General features: G+C 35.2%; 1 protein-coding gene across 1 annotated transcript in view; it reads left to right on the top strand.

Moving 5' to 3' along the window:
• Positions 1-2,223: 2,223 nt before the first annotated feature.
• The window catches only part of TMPRSS15 (transmembrane serine protease 15), a 117,111-nt gene continuing 91,533 nt past the window's right edge, over positions 2,224-27,801 (top strand). Inside the window, exons 1-5 of the mRNA XM_053657914.1 lie at positions 2,224-2,368; positions 4,370-4,500; positions 4,778-4,845; positions 13,789-13,940; positions 18,859-18,894. Coding sequence (XP_053513889.1) covers positions 2,224-2,368; positions 4,370-4,500; positions 4,778-4,845; positions 13,789-13,940; positions 18,859-18,894 — 532 coding nt within the window. The remainder of the gene's footprint in view (positions 2,369-4,369; positions 4,501-4,777; positions 4,846-13,788; positions 13,941-18,858; positions 18,895-27,801) is intronic.

Here is a 27,801-nt window from a genome sequence, read left to right as displayed (position 1 = left end):
TGTTTATCTTTATGATGTGAGATAAGGACCTGATATCATGAAATGCATAACTAACTAACCCATACCATTTACTGAACAGTCATCTTTTCGTCACCTGTTGTTAGGAACACTGTCATGTTGATGGATGAGATTTCCATATGCAAAGCAAATTGTCTGCGGCTTTCTGTTCTGTCCCACTGAGATATTTTCCTGCTCCTGGACCCTGATCATTCACTCTTTTTTATCACAACCTTGTAATGGTTGTTGTTATCTGATAGGGCAAGTTCTATTTTATTTGACTAAGTTTTTTAAATTTTAAGACATAATCTGTTCTTTTTCACATTAACCAGTTTGTTTGATTTCAGTCTGTCTTGCATAAATTGTATTTTTAAAACAAAACTATTTTTCCTCTCATTTATTTGGGCATATTAAATACAATTACTCAAAACAAATAATTTGTGGGGAATTTATATAAATGCTGATTTTATTTCTGAACTTAATTCTATAAAGTTTGTTTTTCAATCTTATATTTAATACATTATTACCCTGTCTGGGAGCAGAATGTGTAAATTCATTTTGCTATCTTCTCCTTCCCTTATAAATATTCAAAAGAAATATAATAAAGTTCTTGATTTCCCAAGAAGTAATTGAACTGCATCAACCATAATGGAGAAGACAGTAATAGGGCTCCTCAAATTCAAGGGGCACCATCCAGCATTCGATCTTATCTGTCTAGACTGTTACCACAATCATCTTCCAGAAGAGAATGTCCCCCAACTCCATTCGTGGCATCTCTCATTTGATGTACATTTTAAAGTGCCTACTAATGCAATTAGTATTAATTTAGTTAAATGAAAAGTATAACTATATCCCAAGACATACATTTTTTAATTTATATTCTGCCTTTTATGATTGAGGATTTTAGAATACAACACTTCATTCTTTTTATTCAAGGTTAAAGAACAAATTAGAAAAGTACCTATTGCTTAGTTTAGCCAATATTAGTATACTTAATATACTAAAATGTGCCACATTTTAGTATATTAAGGGCCTCTGATCTAGGACTTTATTACCTGTGGGCAGTTTTGCTTATCAGAGCAAAAGGCAAATGGGTTTATTTCAGATGAGGCTTGATTTCATTTACAGGGTGGGGCAACATCAGGTTTTCATTTGTGAATACACAAAACACAGCTTATTCTTGTGTTCTTATTTACTAATTGTTTTATTATTTGCCCTATGATCAACTATAACCCCATTTTTACCCTCCCTGTATTTATTTTTGAATTCTTATATTCATTGTTATTCAGAGTGGGGCAGTTTCCATGACAAGCTGTACTTCAATTGTCAGAAAAGAGTCTAGATTTTCCCAGAAAGCAGAGAATTACAGTTATGAGCATCGTTATCAGAACCTGTTCTCTTGTTACAATTGGCATGTTTATAAAATTGAGAGCAAGCGAGCAATACCTTCCCTTCCCAGAAAACTTTCTTAAAATAGACATAAATGCTTCATTCCTCTCTCAGAAGCGACTCCCGTTCATTGATGACTACACAAAACCAGAGAGAGTAGCCACTTGACACCCTGAGTGAGTGGGTTTTCCTTGAAGTTAGATCGATACTGCCTTACATGGCATAACTTCACTTGGGTAATGCAATGAAGATTAAGGAGGATAAGTGTTAGGGGAAAAATTGCAGTTAAAAAGAAGAAGAAGATGAACAGAAAACAATTGTGATTGTTTCAATATCATACACACACAGACACACACATGCTGAACAGGAGAAATGTCTGAATATGCCTTGAGTCACAACATAGATGCTGATCTGTTATGAACTCTCCACACACATCAAATGCATGTGCTGAATGACTAATTTGTCTAGTATGAATTTTATATTTCTCCTAATGGTTTTCAAAATGATAAAGTGTCATTTCTGCTTACGACATGCATTTAATTTCATTCATCCTGACAAATGGCCTGTTCAGATGATTAACGTTTACAACTCTAGGTATCTCTTTGCTCATTTACATCTTCTTAAAGATTAACCGCCCTTTTAAATCTGTGTAACATGTGGAGATGCAATGTCCTTTGGGCACACACAACACATCTACACTGACTGGTAAGACTAGTGTGGACTCATGTGTTGCTTTCCAAATCTTTTTTAAAAGCTTAAGAGATTTTTCTCCCCAGCTGGTGCAAGTTTTTATATTTCCTCACAGTGTTTAGCTTAGATCATCTTCAAAAGCCAACAATGGTGTCAAAAAGAAACGTGCCTTCAAAGCAACGTTCTCTCAGCACCTATGAGGTGACGCTTGTGGCTCTCTTTGCCATTTTGCTGGTTCTCTGTGCAGGGTTAATTGCAGTGTCCTGGCTGGCAATCGAGGAATCAGAGAAAGGTAAGTCACGCGGAAGGCTTGGTGGGCGCACCCACGTCAATCTCAGTTGTCCTGCCCGGACACTGTGTCCATTGCTGTGCTTTCGTGACAAGCTACGGATGTTGCTTCAGATGCTTTGTTGTAGTTTACTTCATAGAATAAGACAAAAATTAGTTGATCTATGATATGAAACTTAATTCAGAATTCTAACATGAAACAAAGTTTTTTAAAAATAAAAATTGTTAAATTTGTTTCTCAGTTTCAACATACAACAAAGTAGGTTTTATAGCCTGTGAGTTAATTTTGATAGACTTTAACTCATAAACATGCAAAAACATTTTTGACAAATCAATAAATCTACTAAGTTAAAGAAAAATATTATTTCTACAGAACAATACCTTCATTCCTTTGTTAAACTAACAATTTTAATTTCAATAATATAAAAGAATATGGGTGTAAATAGAGAATTATAAGTATCTGAACCTCCCTGAGTAGCAAATTATGATAAACAGGAAAAAATAAGAAGAGGTAATTATTATTTACAGCTAAATTATATGTACCAAAAACTTTCCAATGATCTTCAAATGTATTATCCTGTTAAAACAAATCTATGAGTTACCCTCCTTTCACAGGTAATGAATGAATCAGAGACAGACAATTTAAGTAAGTTGTTTAAATTTGAATCATTACAATATCTTGTACATTCATAGCACAACCGTTATGGCCAAAGAGTTAACACTGGTACAATGTTATTAACTGAACTGCACACTTTTTTAAAGTTCCACTAGTTTTTCTACTCATGTCCTTTATCTGTTGAGGATCCAATGCAGAGTCCTATATGAGATTAGTTATCACTCTTTCTTAGTCTCCAATGCCTGACAAATTTTCCTTGTCTTGTCTCAATTTTTCCTTGTCTTTCATATTTAAGCATGTAAATCTAAATGTAATTTTGAGTATTTAAAAATAAAATATTATAAATAAGATATATTACATCAAATATCTCGTGATAACTATTCCAACTAAATGCATTTTTATTGTTTGAATTATTAATTTCTAAAGTTGCTTCTGCCCCAGGAAGTTTGTTGTTAATATATAATAGATTCTGGCTTCTAGAGTCAGTCAATTCTATGCCCAAATGCCTTATTTGTCACTTAAGGCCTCCATTAGCTTGGGAAATATATGCAATGAATTTAAGCTCCAGTTTTCTCATCAGGGACAAGAAGAAATAACTTCTTTCCAGGTCAATGTGAGAATTATGTATCATGATTATTACATTTACCATGATTTCATCATTGTGTAAGTTTTAGTTTAAGCAATTCATTTTAAATATAAATACATATCAAAGAAAATATTCTGATAAAGATATTGTGCAGGACCTAATGGTACATTTTAGTACCCACATTTATATTCAAGTTGTTAGCTCTTTCCTTATAGTTTTAAATATTGAGATAATATATTTTCTGCAACATTCTCAGTAACTTCCCTAATAACAACATTCACTGCCTAATGGTAAAAGGTCAGACATGCCAATTTTATAATTATTAGAGTAAAAGGAGTAGCTTCAAGCTATGTTTCAAAGTAACACACACACTGAAATCTTCAAAGCAGTCACAGGCAAATCAGCAGTGCCCCTGGATGTGAAGCAACTGAAAGCAATACAAAACTTTTAATGGCCCAGTTCTCACCATGTTTCCCTGAATCAGTCCCCATAATTGGTGCAAGTTGATCATTCCTGTATTTTCCAAAAAGAATCTCAACAGTAAAAAACGCTTGGAAGCATAGAATCTGGGTTAGACTTGAAAGAACAGAAAAAAATTAATATGCTGGAGAAAAAGTTTAATTTTTAATCCTAAAACAATGACCTAACAGGAAAAAAAGCGACTGATTATAAAACATGAGGACTACAAAGAAAAGGCAGAAAACCTCAGTACACACACATGAAGCAAGAACTTCACGTCTTTACCAGAATGGGCGTATTCTCTCTTATAATTCATATTTGAGTGTTTCTTTTCTTTTATTTAGATGCAGTACTTGGAAAAAGTTATACAGCCAGAGGGACGCTGAAAATAACAGCAGGAGCTACATATAATCCTAATTTGCAAGACAAACTCTCAGTGGATTTCAAAGTTCTTGCTTTTGACCTTCAGCAAATGGTAGGAGATTGTTTCTCTTCAGCTGGTTTAAAATTTCATGACATAGTTTCACTAACTACTTGTGAAAAGATCTGTAGATTCTGTTTCCTTACTTTGAAAAATTAGTAAATAAATGTAGTATGCCCAGGATGCTTGAGTGGATGAGTCTCGTTATGACAGAGAAGGAAAGCGCTTCTAAGCCAGTTCTAAGCCAATTTAAAGATAACTATTTAAATTTTTAAGCAAAAGTTTAAATGTTAAATTTAATATGCTTTTATTTGATTGTTTTGTTTCTTAGATAGATGAGATCTTTCAATCAAGTAATCTGACAAATGAGTACAAAAACTCAAGAGTTTTACAATTTGGGTGAGTACAACTCAAAATTATTCTACTGGTAGGAAGGAAGCACAGAATCACAAAATAATGATCTATTTGCTAACGTTTGCAAAATAATGTTACCACTTTTAGGAGAAAAAGGAATATTTAAAATTTTCAACATTGCTATGGGAATTGATAAGCTTTCATCTTAGCAGTGAATAATAATAATAGCTCTGAATAAGTGATCTTATGTCAATATGTTTCTCCTGAGGAGAAAATCTTGCAAAGACACATGAAGGGGGCCAAATTCAAAATATGGAGACACAAATAGAGTGCCTGATTTGCTATGAAGATGTGGAAGTAACTTCATTATTATACTTTATTTACATTTTAAGTCATAAAAGAGAAGGGACTTGCTCTTTTTGCTCCCAGAAGGCACAAAGGCTGTACCTAGAAAAAAAGTGAGTGCTCAGTAAATGAATGAGTCTTAGATCAATAGGATCATGATACAATTCCACTACAGATACTTGTATCAGAAGTTTTCTCTACTGCAAACTACCAAAAGGCCTAAGGAATAAGGGTATAAATCCGCAGAAAATTACCATGCCAGTTAGAATCTCTAAAAGTTAATAGGTCAAAAGTCAAAAAGAGGGAATTCCTTTTTTAAAGTATCTTTTGCTGAATATGCTATTACTGTTGTCCCACTTTGTCTCCCTTTGCCCCCTCCTCCCAGTAGCCCCCTTCCCTCCAGCCATCCACCCCCCTTACTTCATGTCCATCAGTTATGCAGATAAATTTTTTGGTTTCTCCAATTGCTATGCTATTCTTAACATTCCCCTGTCTATATTGTATCTACCATATGCTTCTTAATCCCTATACCTTCCCCCCCCTCATTTTCCCCCTTCCCTCTTCCTGTAGATAATCCTCCAAATGATCTCATACTATGATTCTGTTCCTGTTCTAGTTGTTTGCTTAGCTTATTTTTTGTTTTGTTTTTTAAATTCAGTTGTTGATAGCTGTGAGTTTGTTATCATTTTAATGTTCATAGTTTTGTTCTTTTTCTTAAATAAGTCCTTCTAACATTTTATATGATAAGGGCTTGGTGATGATGAACTACTTGAGCTTTCCATTGTCTCAAAAGCACTTTCTCTGCCCTTCCATTCTAAATGATACCTTTGCTGGATAGAGTAATCTTGGATGTAGGTCCCTGCTTTTCATGACTTTGAATACTTCTTGCCAGCAAAGTTTCTTTTGAGAAATCAGCTGATAGTCTTTAGGAACTCCTTTGTGGGTAACTCTTTTTTTTTTTTTTTGCTGTTTTTAAGATTCTCTCTTTATCTCAGGACAGGGGAGAAGAATGAGGGAAAATGGGGAAAACTGTAATTGAACAATAATAAATTTTTAAAAGATTCTCTCCTTATCTTTTAACCTTTGGCATTTTAATTATGATATGTTTTGGTGTGGTCCTCTTTGGGTCCAATGTCAATTTCCTTCACCACATTATTGAAATTTCCTTTCATTATTATTTAAAACAAGTTTTCAATTTATTGCTCTTCTTCTTCTTCTCCTTTTGGCATCCACATGATTTGGATGCTAGCACTTTTGGAGATGTCCCAGAGTCTTCTCATTCTCTCCTAGTTTGTTTTTTAATTCTTATTTCTTCTTTCTGTTCTGGTTTACTATTTATTTCTTCCTTATGTTCTAAATCTTTGATTTGAACCCTGGCTTCCTTCCATTCACTATTGGTTCTCTGTGGATTTTTCCCATACAACTTAACAGGTATGCTAAGACAAGGAGTCAAAGCAACTCTAGCTAATACACAGAAACAAACACAGGGAGGCTGCCAAATTGAGGAGACAAAGAAATATGGCCCGAATGAAAGGACAGAACAAAACCCCAGGAAAACAAATAAATAAAACAGATATAGCTAACGAATCAGATACAGAGTTCAAAACACTGGTGATCAGGATGCACAGAGAACTCGTTGAGTACAGCAAAAGCATAAGGGAAGAAATGAAGGCTACACTAAGTGAAATGAAGGAAATTCCTTTTTTAAAAAAATAGAAGAACCTTATCTTTTCTACAGAAATAAAATGGGAGATAAGAGGCGGGGAGGGAGGAAGCCATGAAGTGAAAGCAATGAAAGTCAAGATAAGGCTGGAGAGCTTGACTTACAGCACTTAGACACTTAAGTAAGCCAGGTTGATGGCAAAAGACCTAGACACTAAGGTCTGTCTCACATGTTGTTTTACCATGGAGGTAAATAAGTGTGAGTTTGGGGGACGCTGGCACCTTGCAATGGAAGACAGTTATCACAGGCAGCAAGGATGGACAAGGAGACAGCTTCAAGCCTACAACTTCAAATGAAGTCAAAATGTAAGGCCTCCAGACCAGAGAGCAGTGGCCTCATTGTGTTTTCATGACAATGCAAAGTCACTACCTATAGACAATGAATGTAAATAGACATTCATTTTATTTTTATCCATTTATCATTTAATACATGTACATCATTTGATCATGTACTAGCTGTTGTTACTAAGCAGTTGTATACACAAGGGTAGGCAAAAGTAGGTTTGTAGTTGTTCACATAGAAAACTACATGCAAGTTATGATTAGTACAATAATAATATTTTGGCCTTAGCTGGTGTGGTCCAGTGGATTGAGTGCTGGACTGCAAACCAAGGAGTCCCTGGTTCAATTCCTAGTCAAGCCTCATGCCTGGGTTGTAGGCCAGGTTCTCAGTAGGGGGCACTCCAGAGGGAGCCACACAGCGATGTTTCTCTACCTCCTTTAATCCCTCCCTCCCACTCTCTAAAAATAAATATAAAAAATCTTTCAAAAAGTAATCACATTACAAAAGAATGTCACAGTGCAACTCTAAACCCACTTTTGCCCACCCTTAGACAATTCGTACTATAAGTATGCGAGGGGAAAAGAGATTTTAAGTGATATAGTTTAGCCTTTGCTTGTCTGCTTTGGCCTGTCATGCCAACAGCCTCAGAAGGAAGTTCAGTCTCATCCAACAAAAGAAAGACGTCCGTACTGCTTAGAACAGATTCCCTCATGTGAAGATATTTAATAAAAATTAGGAATCCATATTCATTGTCACTGCGAACATTATTTTTAATACTGTGTTTTATTTCTGTATAGCTTCGCTTCCTAGAAAATTATTTTATTCTCAACCAAGTCTTTAATTCCTTGGCTCTTACCCACTGGCTCTAGTTAATGGCAGTTATTAATTTTTTATAGAATAAATGTATTATCTCTACCTTCATACCTCAGTCTTTCAAATACCCGAAGCCTGTTTCTATCATTGTTATCCTAAATGTAGGTACTCTTCTGGGGTTATGCCTCCAAAACTCACTCCTGCCTTTCCTTTTACTCCTCCTGCCCACCTGGCCCCCAATAAGCTTTACCTGCATGGCTTTAAAGGCGCCCTGCTTCCTTAACTGCCTAGACCTCCATTTTCCCTCATTATACATTGCATCTGTCAGTAACATCTATCCCTACATGCCAGTATCCCTACATACCTGTCCCTGTCACCTCCTCAGAGGATACTAATTTGGCAGACCAGTCGGTGTTAGTACCTTGTACCTACATATAACATAACAATCCTCGTACTCTAATGTAATTGTCAGTTGGCCTATGTTCTTACTAGACTATGAGCTACCTCAGGGCAAAGAATGTGTTCTTTGATATCTGTATTTTCAGAAGCTAGTTGATGTCTGGCTCCGAGGATGTGCTCTATAAAGTCCTCACAAACAAACAAGCTATTTATTTAGTACCTGGCTCTGATACATTGAGTACTATGTTAGGTGTTACATGTTGCCCTTTAACCCATGTCCAATAGATATAAAAAAGTATGCTCTTACCTTGGCTTTAACCAAACCATAAGGATAGAATTTTAATTTTAAAAAGCTCTAAACAAGTTCTCTAGAAGCACAGCAGTGTTAAAATACATTAAAGAGCCCCCTCGGGTTGAAAAGGCAGGTCATGAAAGGTGTGGTGGAAGATGTAAGACACAATCAGAGAAGCATGGGTGGAGACTAGCTATGGAGAGAAGAAAATAGAAGCCATTTCTAGTAAAAAACACAAACAAAAAACACACAAGTTTAAAAATCTTTCCCCCCAGCACTTGCTCTCTCTCTCTTTTTCACACTTTCTCTCTCTCTCTCTCTCTCTCTGTTATTCATTCATTCATTCTCTTTCTCTCTTCTTCTTTCTCATTTATCTATCTACACTATTTATTCTTTATTTCATTGCATTTTCATGACATCTCAGCCCAGTACCTAGTCAGCCCTATACAGCCCACCTACTGTCTTCCTACCTCCTGTTTTCCAAGCCTTTTGACCTTGGCTACTAGTCTCTTTTATTGGCCCAATATCAGGACTAGAAAAAGATGTATGGAAAAGGTTAACGTCTTCTTCAAAGTGCTATTTTTAAATACTTATTCAATATATATTCTGTGAAGGTAAAACCATGCATGAAAGATATTATTTAACTTTAAACTATTTGTCTGCTTTGAAGTGAGTGGAACTGATTTCTCTTTTTCAGTTTTATAGAGAATTGAGTATGGAGCTCTGCATGAAAGCATCAATTCAGAATTATATCCCTAAGGTGTTAATGTTCTTTGAGGGGGGCTATATCAGGTCCCAGCCTCTCCTTTACTGGGTTCTGCCCATTGAAATCTCTAAAAGCACAATATTCGTTGCAGAGTTTATTGGGATAGTTTTCCTAATGGGACTTTTCATGTTCACATATAATATGCTAGATAACTTCATTTTTACTATATAGAGAATATTTGCTGAATGTAGACTTTTATGCATTGGCCTGGTGGTTTATCAAAACCCCAGCATCTTCTTTAATATTTAGTAAATAATCTTTTATCCACTAGATTTTAAAGCCACTATATTTGAAGCTGTAGATTATTTCAGTTGAGGAATTTTTTTTTCTTCCTCTTTATGGTTACCTAGGAGACCAATATATTCCCTAAGCCTTAATACATATTTTAGAATTATTCTCAAATAATATACTTCATTGGGGTAGAAATAGTTCTCCTAGTTGTATCTGAACTATATTTAAATCAGAAGTGAGTTTTTGAAAGATGCAAAGGAATTTTATCCAAATATCTGTAAGATAAATTGCAGGTTGGCACTTTGGGAGACTGGAAAAGAAATTCAGAAGCAAGAAAGAGCAACAAGCAAACATTTAAGTTTCCTTTAAATAAGCGCATATAAAACGGCATAGTTCACTCAAAAGAAAGGTGGCAGACTCCTAATTAGCTTTATAATTTTTTTTAGTTTTAAACTCTAATTGGTAAAATCAAGAAATAAATAACTGAGGTCTCAACTAACAATATCCACACTAACTGAGAAAAATGTATCTAAAAATCGGTATCTAAAATACCCATTTTCTTCTTTGTTACCGATTTTAATTAAACACACACTACATGCATGTGTATATTGTTGAGTTATAGCACTGGGAAACAGTCCTTAACCTATCTTTTGTTACTTGAAGTCAGCTCCTGCCCCTTGTCAAAGTGTGTGTGTGTGTGTGTGTGTGTGTGTGTGTGTGTGTGTGTGTGTGTGTGTAGCCACTCTGCTGATCAAACGGTTGTTCCCCGCTGGGAGCACTCTCTCTTATTCTGTGTTTGAAAAGTGCTTTGACTGGGAGAGCATTTAGCAGCAGATTCTTTTTTCAAAGCGCGGTTCACCCTCTGTGGGGCTACACACCCTACTCTGCCCTTTGAGTAGAGATGAGTCACCAAGTTAGTAAAGAAAAGACTTCCGTTTATTCAGCAACCCTGGAGGTTATCGAAGTCATTAAGGGAAATAACAGATAAGAAACATTTTGATTTATTGTACACAGGCTCTCTGTACAATGATAGGATTTATCTGATTTTTGTAAACCTCAGATATTCTACTGGAACAAGCACTTTGAAATGAAAATGGCTATTTACCTTAATAAATAAAATCAATCTCAGAGCAGTGATATAGAGATCAATACTAAACTACTAAAATAGCAGCTTTAGCATTCTTATTAGGGGAAACACAAATGTTTATTGTGGGTTTTTTGTTTCTAATATATATCTCTTTTATCTCAATACTTACAATGAATAATAAAACAAATTTTAAGGAATACAACTATATGTGAATACAGGGCCTATATAACTCCTGTCCTTGCAAAGCATAAATTATTAAATGCAATGTATAATTCAGAAGTAAAAAAGTACAGCTTTCATACAAAGATGTTTTATGCCTGAAGATAAAATAATCCAGTTACTTTCAACTCAGCGAGAGAAAATTCCAGATTTGTACTTTCTCTACCAAAAAATATCATACCTCTTTTACTTCCTTAGAAAACTAAAAGAAATTGCTTAGTTGAATCCAACAGTGGAAATTACATAAAGAGAAAATTCAGATTTAGTCAAAAGGAGAACTTCAACCATATTTAATCCTGTCCGTTTAACTATTTGAGAGGTGAGGGTGGTTAAGGACACAGAAGAAGAAAGAAAAGGAAAAGAAACTAGGGAAAGGGAAGAAGAGAGAGGAGGGAAGATTCTACCTCTTGAAAGTATGGAGGTCATAAAATATCTATCCCTCACTTCTCCCTCCAAAATACAACTAGGTATTACCGCAATCTATTTGGTTGTGAAGTTCTGGCAACAATGTGAGATCATCGTAAATGTACATCCAGGTAAATGTGGCCTATTGTCTTTCCCTAACAAATGGTATTAACAGAGATGGTGTTGAGAGTGAGGAATGGGAGCTACTATGTAAAATCACATCTGGGAGATGTCTACCCTTGGATTTCATTCCTATATCTGATACTAATTTGCTGTAAAATTCTAGGCAAAGTTATCTACGTTACTCTGAGCCTCAATCTCCTCAGGACTAAAATGACAATTTGGCCAACGTCAGGTGCAAAATACAGTAATCTCCCTTTTCCAGAGCTTCTGTTTAAGTAAATATGTGATGAAGCCTGAGAGTTGTATGTCATTAGGATTAAATTGCAATGAACAAAACATGTAACTAAAAGTGCCTTAGACAATAAGTGTTTATCATCTGACATCACAAGAAACTTGAAGGTTTCACCAGAGGCTAACTCAGTCATACGATAACAGTGACGTGGTCAATGACGTAGGTGCTTTCCTTTTTCATTTGCTGCATTTAGTTTGTCCACCATAGTTTGCCCCATGGGACCAAGATGGATGTGGGAGTTCAAGCAATCTCATACTAACGTTCAGCAACTAAGACCAGAGGTGCACTCTAAACCATTATTTTATAAAATATGAAAAAGGTTTTCAAGAAGTTCCCATCATTGCTCCCTCGCGTTCCGTTCACCAGGGTCTGCTCACGTGCCCATGAATAAAACTATTGTTGAGCAAGAAAGGGTTGGAGAAATCATCACCATTTGTGAGAAAGTGGAGAGTTATTCTCAAATGAAATAAGAGATAGGCCAGCATGGAATTAACATGGAGTGTGGAAAGGTGGATAAAAACAGTGTCTGTGACAAAATGGACCACACATGACTCCATATACGAGTGAGTTAGGGGAACCCTGAACTAAGCAGTTACTAAGGAGTCTTGACACTTGCAAAATTTGGTTACTGTGATTTAAGCAAATAAATAGAAACTTAAACATTATAAAATTCTTAATAGAGGCAAAATGTATAATTATTGTATCATGGTATCCTGTTTACTTCAAAAAATGAAAACCAAACAACATAGAAAGGAATGACTGCTGCTAAACTGTGAACCAGAATAGCAGCACAGACCTTAAGACCTACTACCAAGTAGAGATGTTGATCTGTGATCTTTCAGAAACATTTTGATCTTGTACATAGTCATGGAAGAAAAATCAAGATATACATATGGGCAGATGGACAAAGAGCTCTTCTAGAGTTGACAAAATCCTTCAAACAGATCATTAGCTTACAGACATCATAAGGATATAAGTGTAACTGCCTACATTTCGGAACTAGCTAACATACCATGCAAAATTTAGTTCTCCCTTATCTAGCTCTTAAGGATCTAAGTATAGCCTGAGTACCCCCAGTCTACTGAGGGCTACAGAGTGAAGATCAGACCTAAAGTTTGTCTCTCCAGTGGTTATATCCTGAAAGCATAGCATGAGGGAAATAGAAAGATAGGCAAGAGAGGAAAAATTGCTCATGAATCTCTACTGGGCCAAAAATGTATTCATTTTTATGTTTCCTTAAGCTTGAAACAAATAACCAGCAAATAAAACTTTTTAAATGCATGCTATAGCATTTTAAATGCATGCGAGGGCAAGAAATAAAATAAAAAGGAAGATGACTTGAGCTATGTAATTGAACTGTAATGTCATGGTTTGAGATGATTTTCACAAGATTAGCCTGACCCTTGATGATAGAATGGGCATCATGTAAAGCCCCAATAATACAGGTGTGCTTATCTTCTTTCCATCCCTTTATTTTTGGATATTTTTATTAAGAATAGAGGAAAATGTAGATATAGATTAGTTGCCATAAGCTTGCTATCAGGTTTTCATATACTATTCTGAAAATTTTTCTCTGAAATCAGTAAAACTACCTTAGGCTTTTCTCTTCTTAGAACTCATGTGTGAGAAATTACAAATCCACACTCTCAATTCCTTCAAACCATAAAATGAAAGTAAATGTCATGAAACCACTTGATTTGGTTTAAATTGACACAAGTAACTCTGGGAAACAGCACGGCCTGGGAATTTGTCTGTTAATGTGGAACTCAGAAAACTCAGATTCCATTTCTGGATCTGTCTTTGTGTTCTTGAAAAATACACTTAGTCTTTTAATTCCATTTCTTCCACCTGTAAAATAAAGATAACACTTGATATTATCTACCTGGCCCAGGTGTAATGGGGATTAACAAGGTGATAACCGTAGAGAATTTCAAAGGCATCTTACCTGAATTGAGCCCAAATCACTGGAAGAAGTCTGACTTTTCTTCTTATGTCATCTTTTGCTTTGCAGAAATGGCAGCGTTATAGCCATTTTTGACCTTTTCTTTGCCCAGCGGGTGTCAAATGAAAATGTAAAAGAAGAACTGATTCAAGGCATTGAAGCCAATAAATCTAGTCAACTGGTCAATTTCCATATTGATTTGAACAGCATTGATATCACAGGTATCGGTGAACATTATTTGATTTCTTTGAATCATTAAGCTATGAAATTAAAATTCTAGTGATATACTAGGAAGCAATGGAATCACCATTGGCTTCAGAAACATGTCGTCTTGCTTGAGGTAACACATTTACCTGAGAAATGTGAAATACAGAGAAACCATATTTGAAGAAATATATCGGTGAGGAAAAGTTATAAAATATAACTCATAAAAAGGTTTACAACCCCTTATCAAATATCAAATATCAAAAAGGCATCAAAAAATTGACATGTATCAATATGTGTGGGTCTTACCACACCTTTGCCTTGAGTCCGGCACAGCCTAACTTCCCAGAAACCCTCCATCATAAAGTCACGCTCGTTCATTTCTGAGTCATAGACATCATTAGCTTACAAAGTCAAGTGTCAAATCTGATCTCTAATTAGAACTTAAAAGAAAGAGAGAACAGAAAGGAAGGGCCAATTGTTTGATTCATCCTGATTACTTATTTATATATTAAGGAAACTTTATCATGGTTCAATTCCCAGTCAGGGCACATGCCTGGGTTGCAGGCCAGTTCCCTGCAGGCCAGTTCCCAGCAGGGGATGCACGAAAGGTAACCATACATTGATATTTCTCCTCCTCTCTCCTTCCCTTTCCCTCTAAAGATAAATAAAAATCTTTTAAAAAATACTTTTAAAAAAAAGAAAGAAAACTTTAGCCCTGGCTGGTGTAGCTTGGTGGATTGAGCACTGGCCTGTGAAGCAAAGGGTCACTGGTTCAATTCCCAGTCAGGGCACATGCCCGGGTTGCAGGCCAGGTCCCCAGTAGAGGTCACATGAGAGGCAACCACACATTGATGTTTCTCTCCCCCTTTCTCCTTCCCTTCTCCTCTCTCTAAAAACACATAAATAAAATATTTTTCAAAAGAAACTTTATTTTCAAAATGACAAATAATTTTCAGATAATAAATCAAAGGTGAAGAAGGATAGGGAATCAAAATAACAACAGACCCTTTGTCTATTGATGCTTATCCTAAATTTTTCATTCTAGGCATCACCCATTAAATTCAGCAAACATTATGTTGTGCACTTACTTTGGTTACAACAATAATAATTGTCCATTATCCTTTATGTGTAAACCTTAATGCCGATTATGTTTTGGAATTTAGATATTTGGGGATGTTAGAAAGTTAATCAGCATACAAATATCCACATCATGTGGAATAAAGGCAAACTCCAAATAATCTAGTGTCAGTTAAAACATGGTTTTACTACAGAATAGAGCAGTCAGTATAGGTTTGCCTTGGAATCAAATATATGAAAACATGCAGAATTTTTCATTTTGTTTTGTTTTGCTTCAATTTTGCAATAGCAGATATGAAATCACAAACCCTGCTTTCCTTCACAACACTGGTTCATCAGACAGTTTCCTCTTAAGTCTCCTGCTGTATCCTGTGGCACCTGTTCAATGAGAAGACAGTGAATGTCTTCTCTTAGTGCCTCCTCTACTGATGGGTTGGTACCCTCAATTCAACTTCCAGAGCAGAGGCTGCTTTGGATCATTGTCTAGTTCAGTCTCACTAAAAACTACTGAAGACTATTGTTAGCTAGAATAGATGTGTTACCCACCAACACAGTTACTCCTCATATCAGTTCTATTACATGATGTCTTTACTGCCCTCATTTTTTCTGAGAAAACCAAATACAGATAAATTTAGTAAATTGCCTTAAATCACAGAGCTATTTAGAGTTGTATCAAGGCTTCTGACCCAGGCAGTCAGACCCTAATGTCTATGTTCTTAACCATTACATTAGAGTTTGAACAATGTTGACTGATTTATTTCAATAGTCAATTTTCTTCTGGAAAATGGAATTCTTGTTATTTTTCTTCGAATGTACATCAGTTTCTGTGGGTCCGTTGTGACCAATGAATTGACAGATGTGCTAAAACTTATTTTCATGACTCCTTGCGGTTGGGCTCTTTGAGGGAGGAAAGTTTGTGGTTTCTAAAAATATTTATTTATTCAATAAGACTACATCCTTTTCATTAACGTAGGATAATGACCATAAATGCAATCAGCTATATCACAACATCAAGTCAAGAATATGTTCTTGAAGTTACATTTAACTTATTGAACTATGTAAAATGTTTTCATAAACATGAGACCAAATTTAATTTTAGGTATTTAAATTTAATACTCACTTCTAGAAGGTGAATTTTCAAATTTATTACATTTACAATAGGTTGAGAATTTTACAAATACTGTGAATTTCACATAGTATACTGTATAATTAAATATAATAAAAATGAAAATATCTTCTTTGTGAAAATATGGCATAAATCTGGTTATCTTCTTCATCAATAATCTACCATATGTCATTTATGAAACTTTGCTACAGATCTTCTAGAAACAAGACAATGCGAAATGAAGAAATACTGTAATAAACAACATGGTCACAAGAGAACCCACCTCTTAATGCACTTACAGTAAATATAGTTTTGAATAACAACAAGTAAACTGGATGACTTTTTATTCACTCATTTTTCATTAGATTTTACTTATTTATTTGTTTTTTGAGGGGAAGGGAGGAGAAAGAGATGGAGAGAAACAGCAGTACGTGAGAGATCCATTGATCAGTTGCCTCTGGCACACCCCTACCTGGGTACCATGCCCAGAACCCAGACTTGTGCCCTAACTGGGAATGGAGCTGTCAGATTTTCAGTTTTCAGGCCTACACTCAATTCACTGAGCCACACCAGCAAGCAATGGATAAGGGTTGTTATAAATCATACTTTGGTTTCCTTTGTATCCTACATAGTTGTCATAGTTTTATTATGTGAAAAAATACCTATATTTTTAAAACTATCACACAAATTAACAGGTGAAGAAAATAGCCAGATTTTTCATGTGAAAAGCACTTTATACTCAGACAGTGCATCACTTCTAGCCGATATTATGCGCAAGAAGAATATTTTGATGTCTTCCATGTGTTTCAATGCAACATCATGGGTCTTAGATGTAAAAAGATCTGGTGTGTGATGGTATATTACCTATCCCAAATATAAATTATTCTATGATGAAAAATTACATATTTTATTAAATGATTAAGGTAAAGCAAACTTTTCCATAGGCAAATTTAGTAGAAAGAATATACAGGTTTTTGGAAATTTATCAAATGGATCCCAATCAAATAATAATCAAACGTTTAGCATGAGCTGAAACAGGAACTCTGAAGGGTCAGATGCCCTTTGAATGAGTATTGCAACTGCATTCATTTTTTATAATATATGCATATTCTACATCAAAGCTTCAAATTAACTTTGCTTTATTGTAGCATCTTCGGAGAATTTCCCTACGGTGAGCCCTGCAACAACTTCAGGTCAGTTCTGTGACATTTAAAAACTACGGTGGTAACTGTCAAACTCCAGAACATTAGGGAGGGATTCTTTTTTTTTTCAGTGGCTCTTTCTGAGACGTTTACTCTTTATATTAAAATGTAAGAAACATACATTTGGTAAGGAATGATGTAGTTCATAATATTGCAGAGCTCATGATGCCTATTTGTATCTGCCAAGGATACGCATTTCCAATTTCATATTTTAAGCTTTCGAGACATATGTATACATGCATGGATAGGAGGGTGTGTGTGAGTCACTGATCACATCTCCTTACCCCCTCTGAAATTCTGTTCCTCATAAATCATAAATAATGTGATTTTCTGAATATTTCAAATCACCCCAAACATCAAATGTGTATATAAGTGATTTTTTAAATGAAAAGTATATTTGTGTGACCTCAAAATAAGCCTCTGATCATGCAGTCTTAGAGGTGAAACCACAGCATTTATGAGGTCACTAGGAATGAGGGAAAGAAAGTTTCAAAATGCATTGCCCTCTTTGCAAAGGAGAATCTAAGGCTTCAGGTCAACTTTGCTCTTTTCCAGCATTTTCTTTATCTTACCTTTCTCACCAGAGTTGGACATCACTGCTCCTTACTTACATTTATAACTGCACTTTGTTTTACCAAGACCACAGCACTATCAAAAGAGGTTGCTTCAGGAAATTACCAGTAATTTTAGAATTAACTGTGTTATCTTAAAATGTAAAATTATTCTTTGATAGAAAAAAATCATTTGAATGGAAGTCAATGATATAAACATTAACCCTGACTCTGCCAACTGCCAGAATCACTGAGCATGACTGTTTACCGCTCAGAAAATCTGTTTCTCATAATCATGAATAATATGATTTTTCTGATTTTTTCAGAAGTTATCCCAAATATCAAAACTATATGTAAATGATTTTTCAAGGAAACTTGCTATAAAATCATAGAGTACTTTTGGGATTCTCTATAATCATGATGATTTTTATAAAACTGAAATCTGTATTTGTTAAAAAAGTATCTACTTGGGCCAGGTACTATATTTTACAAACATTATTTCATTCTCAAAATAATCATGTACAGAGGTAATATTTTTTTCTTCTTAAAAGAGTCTCACAGCTATTAAGTGTCAAACTCAGGAATTAAAAGTAATTCTTATGTTCTCCAAAGCCTATGGTCTAGGTATATTCCAAGATTCTTTTTCAAATTAGATCCGATCAACCCAGAACATTTAAATTTAAGTCTATAGCCACCACCTCAAAATTAAATAAATCCTATGTTGAATTAGTTGTGATGGTGAAAAAAAACACATTCTGACCTGAAAAAATACAAGATGACTTAAAAGTTTGAAAACCTATCATCAACAATTCTAAAGATCAATGAAAGCAAAATATTTATTTTTAGATCTAGATACAAATGATGTATTCTTAATAGACACTAATAAGTCACAGTAACTTTAAAATGTCATTAAATGTTAAATGGAAAGAATATATAATAAATTCCTAATAATACATTTAAAATCTAACAGTCATTTCAATGTCATTTATTCTTACAGGCAAGTTAACAACCAACAGTCCTCTGGCAACCACAGGTCAGTTTTAATCATGTAATTTCCTTCATTTTAAAAAAGTTTTCACTAATGTTTCATTTCAGGCTCCTGAGAATTCCTCACAAAACAGCAGTTCATATTACCCCTACTTTGTAGATAAGAAAATTAGAGCTTAAAGGTTTGCAGTTTTAGCGTAAGATTTCACCAGAAGTTGACAGTGCCTTCTGAGGGAAGGCCTGGATTGTTTGGCCTCCCTCCAGTTCTCTGTTGCAACTGTGCTCGTTATCTGTGGCTATCAGAGGGATCGAAATGTAGGTTTCATCAGACGTGGTGGGTTTTGTCTTTGATTATTCTCTCTGCAAGCAAGTTGGACATGCTTGCACTCTTCTCGGTTCACTTTAAAAATAAAGCAGCCAGTTATTTTACACAAAGTGGGTTGGCTCTGGAATTGCTAGAGGAATTGCAAATAGGGACATGCACAGTATGGAAAAACTGAGAGAATGTTACCTTTTAGACAAAAGGGGGGGAGTTGAGAGCGGCTGTGAAAAGCAAGATGCCTTGGAAAGATACAGGAATTTGATATGTAGTGACTTCCTATTGGTTGAGTCATGGTGGTTTATATTTGGCTGGACCTGTTGCTAGCTAAGCAAGGAGAAAATGTCTCTTCTGCTGAAATCTGCAAGGTACAGTGAGGGTTGTCTGTTCATGAGAGCTCCCCCTGCAGGGCTTTCTGACTTTGTTTAAAATAAGATTTTTTAATGTATTTTCACACCTCCTAACACCAGTACTGGGTGCCAAATCACTACCCAAGTAACCTTGGATTTATTCATTCAACAATTTTTCATCAAAGGCCTACCTTGTGCCAGCTCCTGGTATGTAACTTTGATGTGACAATCTATCTGGATTTCTAGTAATTATCCTGATTTCTAGCAATCACTGTTCTTTTATCTGCCTGCTGGTTAACTGAAGTGCCTCTCTGGTCCTAACTGAACCGCCATGTTCTTCTGGAAAATGGAATTCTTGTTATTTTTCTTCGAATGTACATCAGTTTCTGTGGGTCCGTTGTGACCAATGAATTGACAGATGTGCTAAAACTTATTTTCATGACTCCTTGCGGTTGGGCTCTTTGAGGGAAGAAAGTTTGTGGTTTCAAAAAATATTTATTTATTCAATAAGACTACATCCTTTTAAATGCAATCAGCTATATCACAACATCAAGTCAAGAATATGTTTTGCAGTTACATTTAACTTATTGAACTATGTAAAATGTTTTCATAAACATGAGACCAAATTTAAGTTTAGGTATTTAAATTTAATACTTCTAGCATGTGAATTTTCAAATTTATTACATTTACAATAGGTTGAGAATTTTACAAATACTGTGAATTTCACATAGTATACTGTATAATTAAATATAATAAAAATGAAAATATCTTCTTTGTGAAAATATGGCATAAATCTGGTTATCTTCTTCATCAATAATCTACCATATGTCATTTATGAAACTTTGCTACAGATCTTCTAGAAACAAGACAATGCGAAATGAAGAAATACTGTAATAAACAACATGGTCACAAGAGAACCCACCTCTTAATGCACTTACAGTAAATATAGTTTTGAATAACAACAAGTAAACTGGATGACTTTTTATTCACTCATTTTTCATTAGATTTTACTTATTTATTTGTTTTTTGAGGGGAAGGGAGGAGAAAGAGATAGAGAGATACAGCAGTACGTGAGAGATCCATTGATCAGTTGCCTCTGGCACACCCCTACCTGGGTACCATGCCCAGAACCCAGACTTGTGCCCTAACTGGGAATGGAGCGGTCAGATTTTCAGTTTTCAGGCCTACACTCAATTCACTGAGCCACACCAGCAAGCAAAGGATAAGGGTTGTTATAAATCATACTTTGGTTTCCTTTGTATCCTATACAGTTGTCATAGTTTTATTATGTGAAAAAATACCTATATTTTTAAAACTATCACACAAATTAACAGGTGAAGAAAATAGCCAGACTTTTCATGTGAAAAGCACTTTATACTCAGACAGTGCATCATTTCTAGCCGATATTATGTGCAAGAAGAATATTTTGATGTCTTCCATTTGTTTCAATGCAACATCATGGGTCTTAGATGTAAGAAGATCTGGTGTGTGATGGTATATTACCTATCCCAAATATAAATTATTCTGTGATGAATAAATACATATTTCATTAAATGATTAAGGTAAAGCAAACTTTTCCATGGGCAAATTTAATAGAAAGAATATACAGGTTTTTGGAAATTTATCAAATGGATCCCAATCAAATAATAATCAAACGTTTAGCATGAGCTGAAACAGGAACTCTGAAGGGTCAGATGCCCTTTGAATGAGTATTGCAACTGCATTCATTTTTTATAATATATGCATATTCTACATCAAAGCTTCAAATTAACTTTGCTTTATTGTAGCATCTTCGGAGAATTTCCCTACGGTGAGCCCTGCAACAACTTCAGGTCAGTTCTGTGACATTTAAAAACTACGGTGGTAACTGTCAAACTCCAGAACATTAGGGAGGGATTCTTTTTTTTTTCAGTAGCTCTTTCTGAGACATTTACTCTTTATATTAAAATGTAAGAAACATACATTTGGTAAGGAATGATGTAGCTCATAATATTGCAGAGCTCATGATGCCTATTTGTATCTGCCAAGGATACGCATTTCCAATTTCATATTTTAAGCTTTCGAGACATATGTATACATGTATGGATAGGAGAGTGTGTGTGAATCACTGATCACATCTCCTTACCCCCTCTGAAATTCTGTTCCTCATAAATCATAAATAATGTGATTTTCTGAATATTTCAGGTCATCCCAAATATCAAATGTGTATATAAATGATTTTTTAAATGAAAAGTTTATTTGTGTGACCTCAAAATAAGCCTCTGATCATGCAGTCTTAGAGGTGAAACCACAGCATTTATGAGGTCACTAGGAATGAGGGAAAGAAAGTTTCAAAATGTATTGCCCTCTTTGCAAAGGAGAATCTAAGGCTTCAGGTCAACTTTGCTCTTTTCCAGCATTTTCTTTATCTTACCTTTCTCACCAGAGTTGGACATCACTGCTCCTTACACTTATAACTTCACTTTGTTTTACCAAGACCACAGCACTATCAAAAGAGGTGGCTTCAGGAAATTACCAGTAATTTTACAATTAACTGTGTTATCTTAAAATGTAAAATTATTCTTTGATAGAAAAATCATTTGAATGGAAGTCACTGATATAAACATTAACCCTGACTCTGCCAACTGCCAGAATCACTGAACATGAGTGTTTACCGCTCTGAAAATCTGTTTCTCATAATCATGAATAATATGATTTTTCTGATTTTTTTCAGAAGTTGTCCCAAATATCAAAACTATATGTAAATGATTTTTCAAGGAAACTTGCTATAAAACCATAGAGTACTTCTGGGATTCTCTATAATCATGATGATTTTTATAAAACTGAAATCTGTATTTGTTAAAAAAAAGTATCTACTTGGGCCAGGTACTATATTTTACAAACATTATTTCATTCTCAAAATAATCATGTACAGAGGTAATATTTTTTCTTCTTAAAAGAGTCTCACAGCTATTAAGTGTCAAACTCAGGAATTAAAAGTAATTCTTATGTTCTCCAAAGCCTATGGTCTAAGTATATTCCAAGATTCTTTTTCAAATTACATGGGATCAACCCAGAACATTTAAATTTAAGTCTATAGCCACCACCTCAAAATTAAATAAATCCTATGTTGAATTAGTTGTGATGGTGAAAAAAATCACATTCTGACCTGAAAAAATACAAGATGACTTAAAAGTTTGAAAACCTATCATCGACAATTCTAAAGATCAATGAAAGCAAAATATTTATTTTTAGATCTAGATACAAGTGATGTATTCTTAATAGACACTAATAAGTCACAGTAACTTTAAAATGTCATTAAATGTTAAATGGAAAGAATATATAATAAATTCCTAATAATACATTTAAAATCTAACAGTCGTTTCAATGTCACTTATTCTTACAGGCAAGTTAACAACCAACAGTCCTCTGGCAACCACAGGTCAGTTTTAATCATGTAATTTTCTTCATTTTAAAAAGGTTTTCACTAATGTTTCATTTCAGGCTCCTGAGAATTCCTCACAAAACAGCAGTTCATATTACCCCTACTTTGTAGATAAGAAAATTAGAGCTTAAAGGTTTGCAGTTTTAGCGTAAGATTTCACCAGAAGTTGACAGTGCCTTCTGAGGGAAGGCCTGGATTGTTTGGCCTCCCTCCAGTTCTCTGTTGCAACTGTGCTCGTTATCTGTGGCTATCAGAGGGATCGAAATGTAGGTTTCATCAGATGTGGTGGGTTTTGTCTTTGATTATTCTCTCTGCAAGCATGTTGGACATGCTTGCACTCTTCTCGGTTCACTTTAAAAATAAAGCAGCCAGTTATTTTACACAAAGTGGGTTGGCTCTGGAATTGCTAGAGGAATTGCAAATAGGGACATGCACAGTATGGAAAAACTGAGAGAATGTTACCTTTTAGACAAAAGGGGGGAGTTGAGAGCGGCTGTGAAAAGCAAGATGCCTTGGAAAGATACAGGAATTTGATATGTAGTGACTTCCTATTGGTTGAGTCATGGTGGTTTATATTTGGCTGGACCTGTTGCTAGCTAGGCAAGGAGAAAATGTCTCTTCTGCTGAAATCTGCAAGGTACAGTGAGGGTTGTCTGTTCGTGAGAGCTCCCCCTGCAGGGCTTTCTGACTTTGTTTAAAATAAGATTTTTAAATGTATTTTCACACCTCCTGACACTGGTACTGGGTGCCAAACCACTACCCAAGTAACCTTGGATTTATTCATTCAACAATTTTTCATCAAAGGCCTACTTTGTGCCAGCTCCTGGTATGTAACTTTGATGTGACAATCTATCTGGATTTCTAGTAATTATCCTGATTTCTAGCAATCGCTGTTCTTTTATCTGCCTGCTGGTTAACTGTACTGCCTCTCTGGTCCTAACTGAACCTCCATGTTGAATAGCTTGCCTGTGTCCCTAATCTCTCAGGTACAGTGCATTCAGGCAGTGTTGCCTCAATCTCAGCTCTTAAAATAATACTGCCACTTTTGTGTTATTCAAATTTCTATCAATTGTTATATACATAAAAGGAGAGGACATTCCTATGTGAATACCCTCCTGGGTAAGACTGAATAATTCTTGTATAAACGACTTCATGTGATGTTTGAAAAGCAAATACATGGATCATTAAAATACTTTATGAAACAAACCATCATCCCTCCAAACCCCTGGAGATCTTCTGTGGTGCGATAAGCCTGCCCGGTGCTGTATTTAGTTGTTATTCCTGTAGCTGCACAACACATAGAAAAATAAAACTGCTCTTCAGCCCGTAGTTCCATCTCTAATGTGGAAGACTATGGCATCTAAAATCACCTTTCAGCACACTTTCAAAAAAGTGATTTTAAGATTAATAATGGCTCATTTGTTTAGCCTAAAAATAAACTGAAAAAATAATCTGAATATATTTTGATTAACTTATTTTCAAAACTTTGAAAGTCAGCAACAAGTGTTAACATTAGTGCCTTGTTTTCTATTTCTCTGTGCTTTGGTCCATTGGGTGAGTGATGTAACCCACTGAGGACCCCTTAGGCATATAAAATGTCCTGAGAGAAGTATGTGGGACAACTTAAGGAGAAAAAAATCAATGTCAAAGCAAGAAATCCTTGGACTTAAGTTTTCCCCCCTTACTAATCTGAAGACATACCCATCACAAATGTAAAAAGAGGCTGAACCCGCTACCCAGTACCCTCCAGCCAAAGGAAACCATGAATGGGAAACAGAGAACATAGGGTAATATTCCTCCCTCGCTTTTCTTTCCTGAGGAGGGGGCAGAATTTCTTTTCTTACAATGGGAATGAGATCGGCATGTATTTAAGTCTTAGTTTTCACATTTTAAGCAGTGGATATTCAGAATGAAAACCACAAAGTGACATACCATTCTCAGTGGTTGAAAAGGCATGGTGAGCCCACCATTAACTAATCTCACCAGTTCCTCTCTATGTCTTGTTTGGCAAGCTACCTAGTCATTTTAAACTTTTTTGTCTGAAAGGTAATTAAGATCCATACCTTAGGGAGTGGTCATAAGTATTAAGAGAGATAATACAGATACCACAGTACTGTACCAATTGATGCCTAACAAAAACACAACCAGTGTTATATTCCTTCTCCTTTCCTCATTCTGACTTAGGGGAAAAAATGCAGTTGGATACTTATAGGGTTTTTTTAATTTAATTTTTTTCAACTACAGTTTTCTGTCTTTTACTCCCATCCCAGCCCACCCCCCCGTGCCCCCACCTCCCTCCCATTTCCACCCCCCTTAGTTGTTCTCCATGTGTCCTTTATACTTGTTCCTGTGAACCCTTCCCCTTTTTCCCCTGAGATTCCCTCCCCTCTCCCCTCTGGTCACTGTCCCCTTGTTCTCTATTTCAGTGTAGTTGTTTTATTTTGCTTGCTTGTCTGTTTTGTTGTTTAGCTTCCTGTTAAAGGTGAGATCATATGGTATTTCTCCTTCAACCCCTGGCTTATTTCACTCAGCATAATGCTTTCCAGTTTCATCCAAGCTGTTGCAAAGGTTAGGAGCTCCTTCCTTCTTTCTGCTGCATAGAATTCCATTGTATATGTACCATAATTTTTTGATCCATTCATTTACTGACGGGCACCTAGGTTGCTTCCAGCTCCTGGCCATTGTAAATTGTGCTGCTACAAACATTGGGGTGCATAGGTTCTTTTGGATTGCTGTTTTAGGGTTCTTAGGATATAGTCCCAGCAATGGAATTGCTGGGTCATAAGGCAAGTCGATTTTTATTTTTCTGAGAAAATTTCATACTGTTTTCCATAATGGTTGTGTTTTTTAAAGAATTCTCTAAAACTAAATTAAGGTTAAAAAAATAAGATGATTGTACTGAGTAGTGCTCATTTTAATCTCATTATTTATTTCACACACAAAAAAAACTCCTTTTCTGAAGTTTCCTGTTATTGGAGACTATTGAATTACCTTAATCAATCCGCAAAGAATTATAATAAGGTAAGTAGGTGGCAAATATCATATTCCCTCTTTTACTGAAGCTATGAGTTTCAAATCATCTGTCTTATTTATTCCTCTCGTCCTGCAAGATATTATAGATTTATAGTGGGGAATGAGGCAATTAAACTTGAGAACCACAGTTTCCAAGCCATAATTTATTATGAATATGCTGTTCAAGGATGTTAAGTTTATTCTCATTTTTACATGCCTGAAAGACAGAGTTTGAGAAAAATCAGCAAATGCATGCATCATATACCTGGAATTAATACTATTATAAGTTCTGCCAAAGAAAATTTTTATATGATAGTGGGTACAAAGTCCATGAGGATTATGTTCTATTGTTCAACTGCCTTTGTTGCCAATTATCATAAAGTTTTACTAACCCATTTGGAACACTACAGGAGAATGATGAGAACCACGGTTGCACTGCACTGATTTCTTGGCTGCTAGAGAGCACCTAGAGGGGTTGTTTTGGGCAGTTGTTCAAATGCTTGGAGGGTTGGTAGCATACAGCTTGTTCTAGTATTTTGTTACTGTGTAGACTGTATGATTGCAGAAAAACAAAATTTGACTATCATGGGCTTTCTCGGTCTCACACAAAATGCAATCTTACTATCATTCCACTATGTGGAAAGGTTGGGGGATTGAAGAAAAATAATTGTCTGATTTAATGAAGAATATAAATTTGAGTAAAGAAAAGTTAAGATCGTATAGAATTATGCTCCTCAGTTGAATTGCCTCAGGACTGCAACACAGGGATGTTTCCTAACCCCAAATGCGTTACGACTCTAAGTGTTGTCATTTTTCCCTCTGCATTTAAGAGAACATGTATATACTGCTAAGTATTTCTATTCACATGATATTACTCAAGACATTTCTATTCACGTGATATCAGAGCTGATAAAAAGTATCTTTCCACTGTAATTTCATTTGGATTGACCATCCACAGTCTTTCTAAAGAGATTAAATTTGTTCTATTAAAGTAGATGAGAATTTCTGTAAGGTGATATGTATTTTTCCAGTACAGTGTGATAAAATGTACTTGGTCTGTGAAGGCAAACATTCTTGGATTCAGATTCTACTTCCACTACTAAGTAGGCTATAAGGCTCTTGGGCTTAATTTGTCTCAAATAGCTTTGGCCACTAAGCATTATTGCCCCCACTCAAATAACTAGAAAAATTAAAGTCTAAGATTTCCAAAATATGATTTTCAAATTATCACCTTGTGTGTAACATTTATAATAATGGGTTTGGAAGAAAAGAATGGATTTCAGTCTTTTCATCCTCCACTTGGCAAACACGGGCTGCCCTGGAAGGCACAGGAGGTTTCTCACTCCAAATCACTAGAAATCATTCTGACTGTGGAGCACGCTGTAGTAATCACATCGAGTTCATACTGAACCTTTCATGACGCAAATATAATTGGATAATTAAAACCTTTCATTTGCAAAACTCCACCTAATATCAATTTACTGGTGGGTTTTCATAATGGGCCAGAAAATTAATATCCTGAAAATAAATACCATATAGATATAAAAATATGTGTATGTCTTTTATTCACTCAGAATGACATAACTACTATTCAGGCAATTTGATCAACTTCCAGTAAACAGAATCAATTGATATTCTCTTAAAATACCATTATTTAACCCCTTTCCTAAAATTCTCTATTGAGAAGTACAATGCAGACTTACAAAAAAAAGCAAAAATTAAGGACTAAAATAGCAAATAAAGCAACCCACAAGTTGAAAAGCTCTAGTTTTAAGAATGGAAAGTCATTTTTAGAATACTGGCATCTGACCATTTTCTGCAACCATTAATGCCTTAATCAATAATTTT

Source organism: Artibeus jamaicensis, unplaced genomic scaffold (genome assembly GCF_021234435.1).
Source record: "Artibeus jamaicensis isolate MK-2021 breed Jamaican fruit bat unplaced genomic scaffold, CSHL_Jam_final scaffold_474, whole genome shotgun sequence".
NCBI lineage: Eukaryota > Metazoa > Chordata > Mammalia > Chiroptera > Phyllostomidae > Artibeus > Artibeus jamaicensis.
This window is presented reverse-complemented; position numbering and strand designations above follow the sequence as displayed.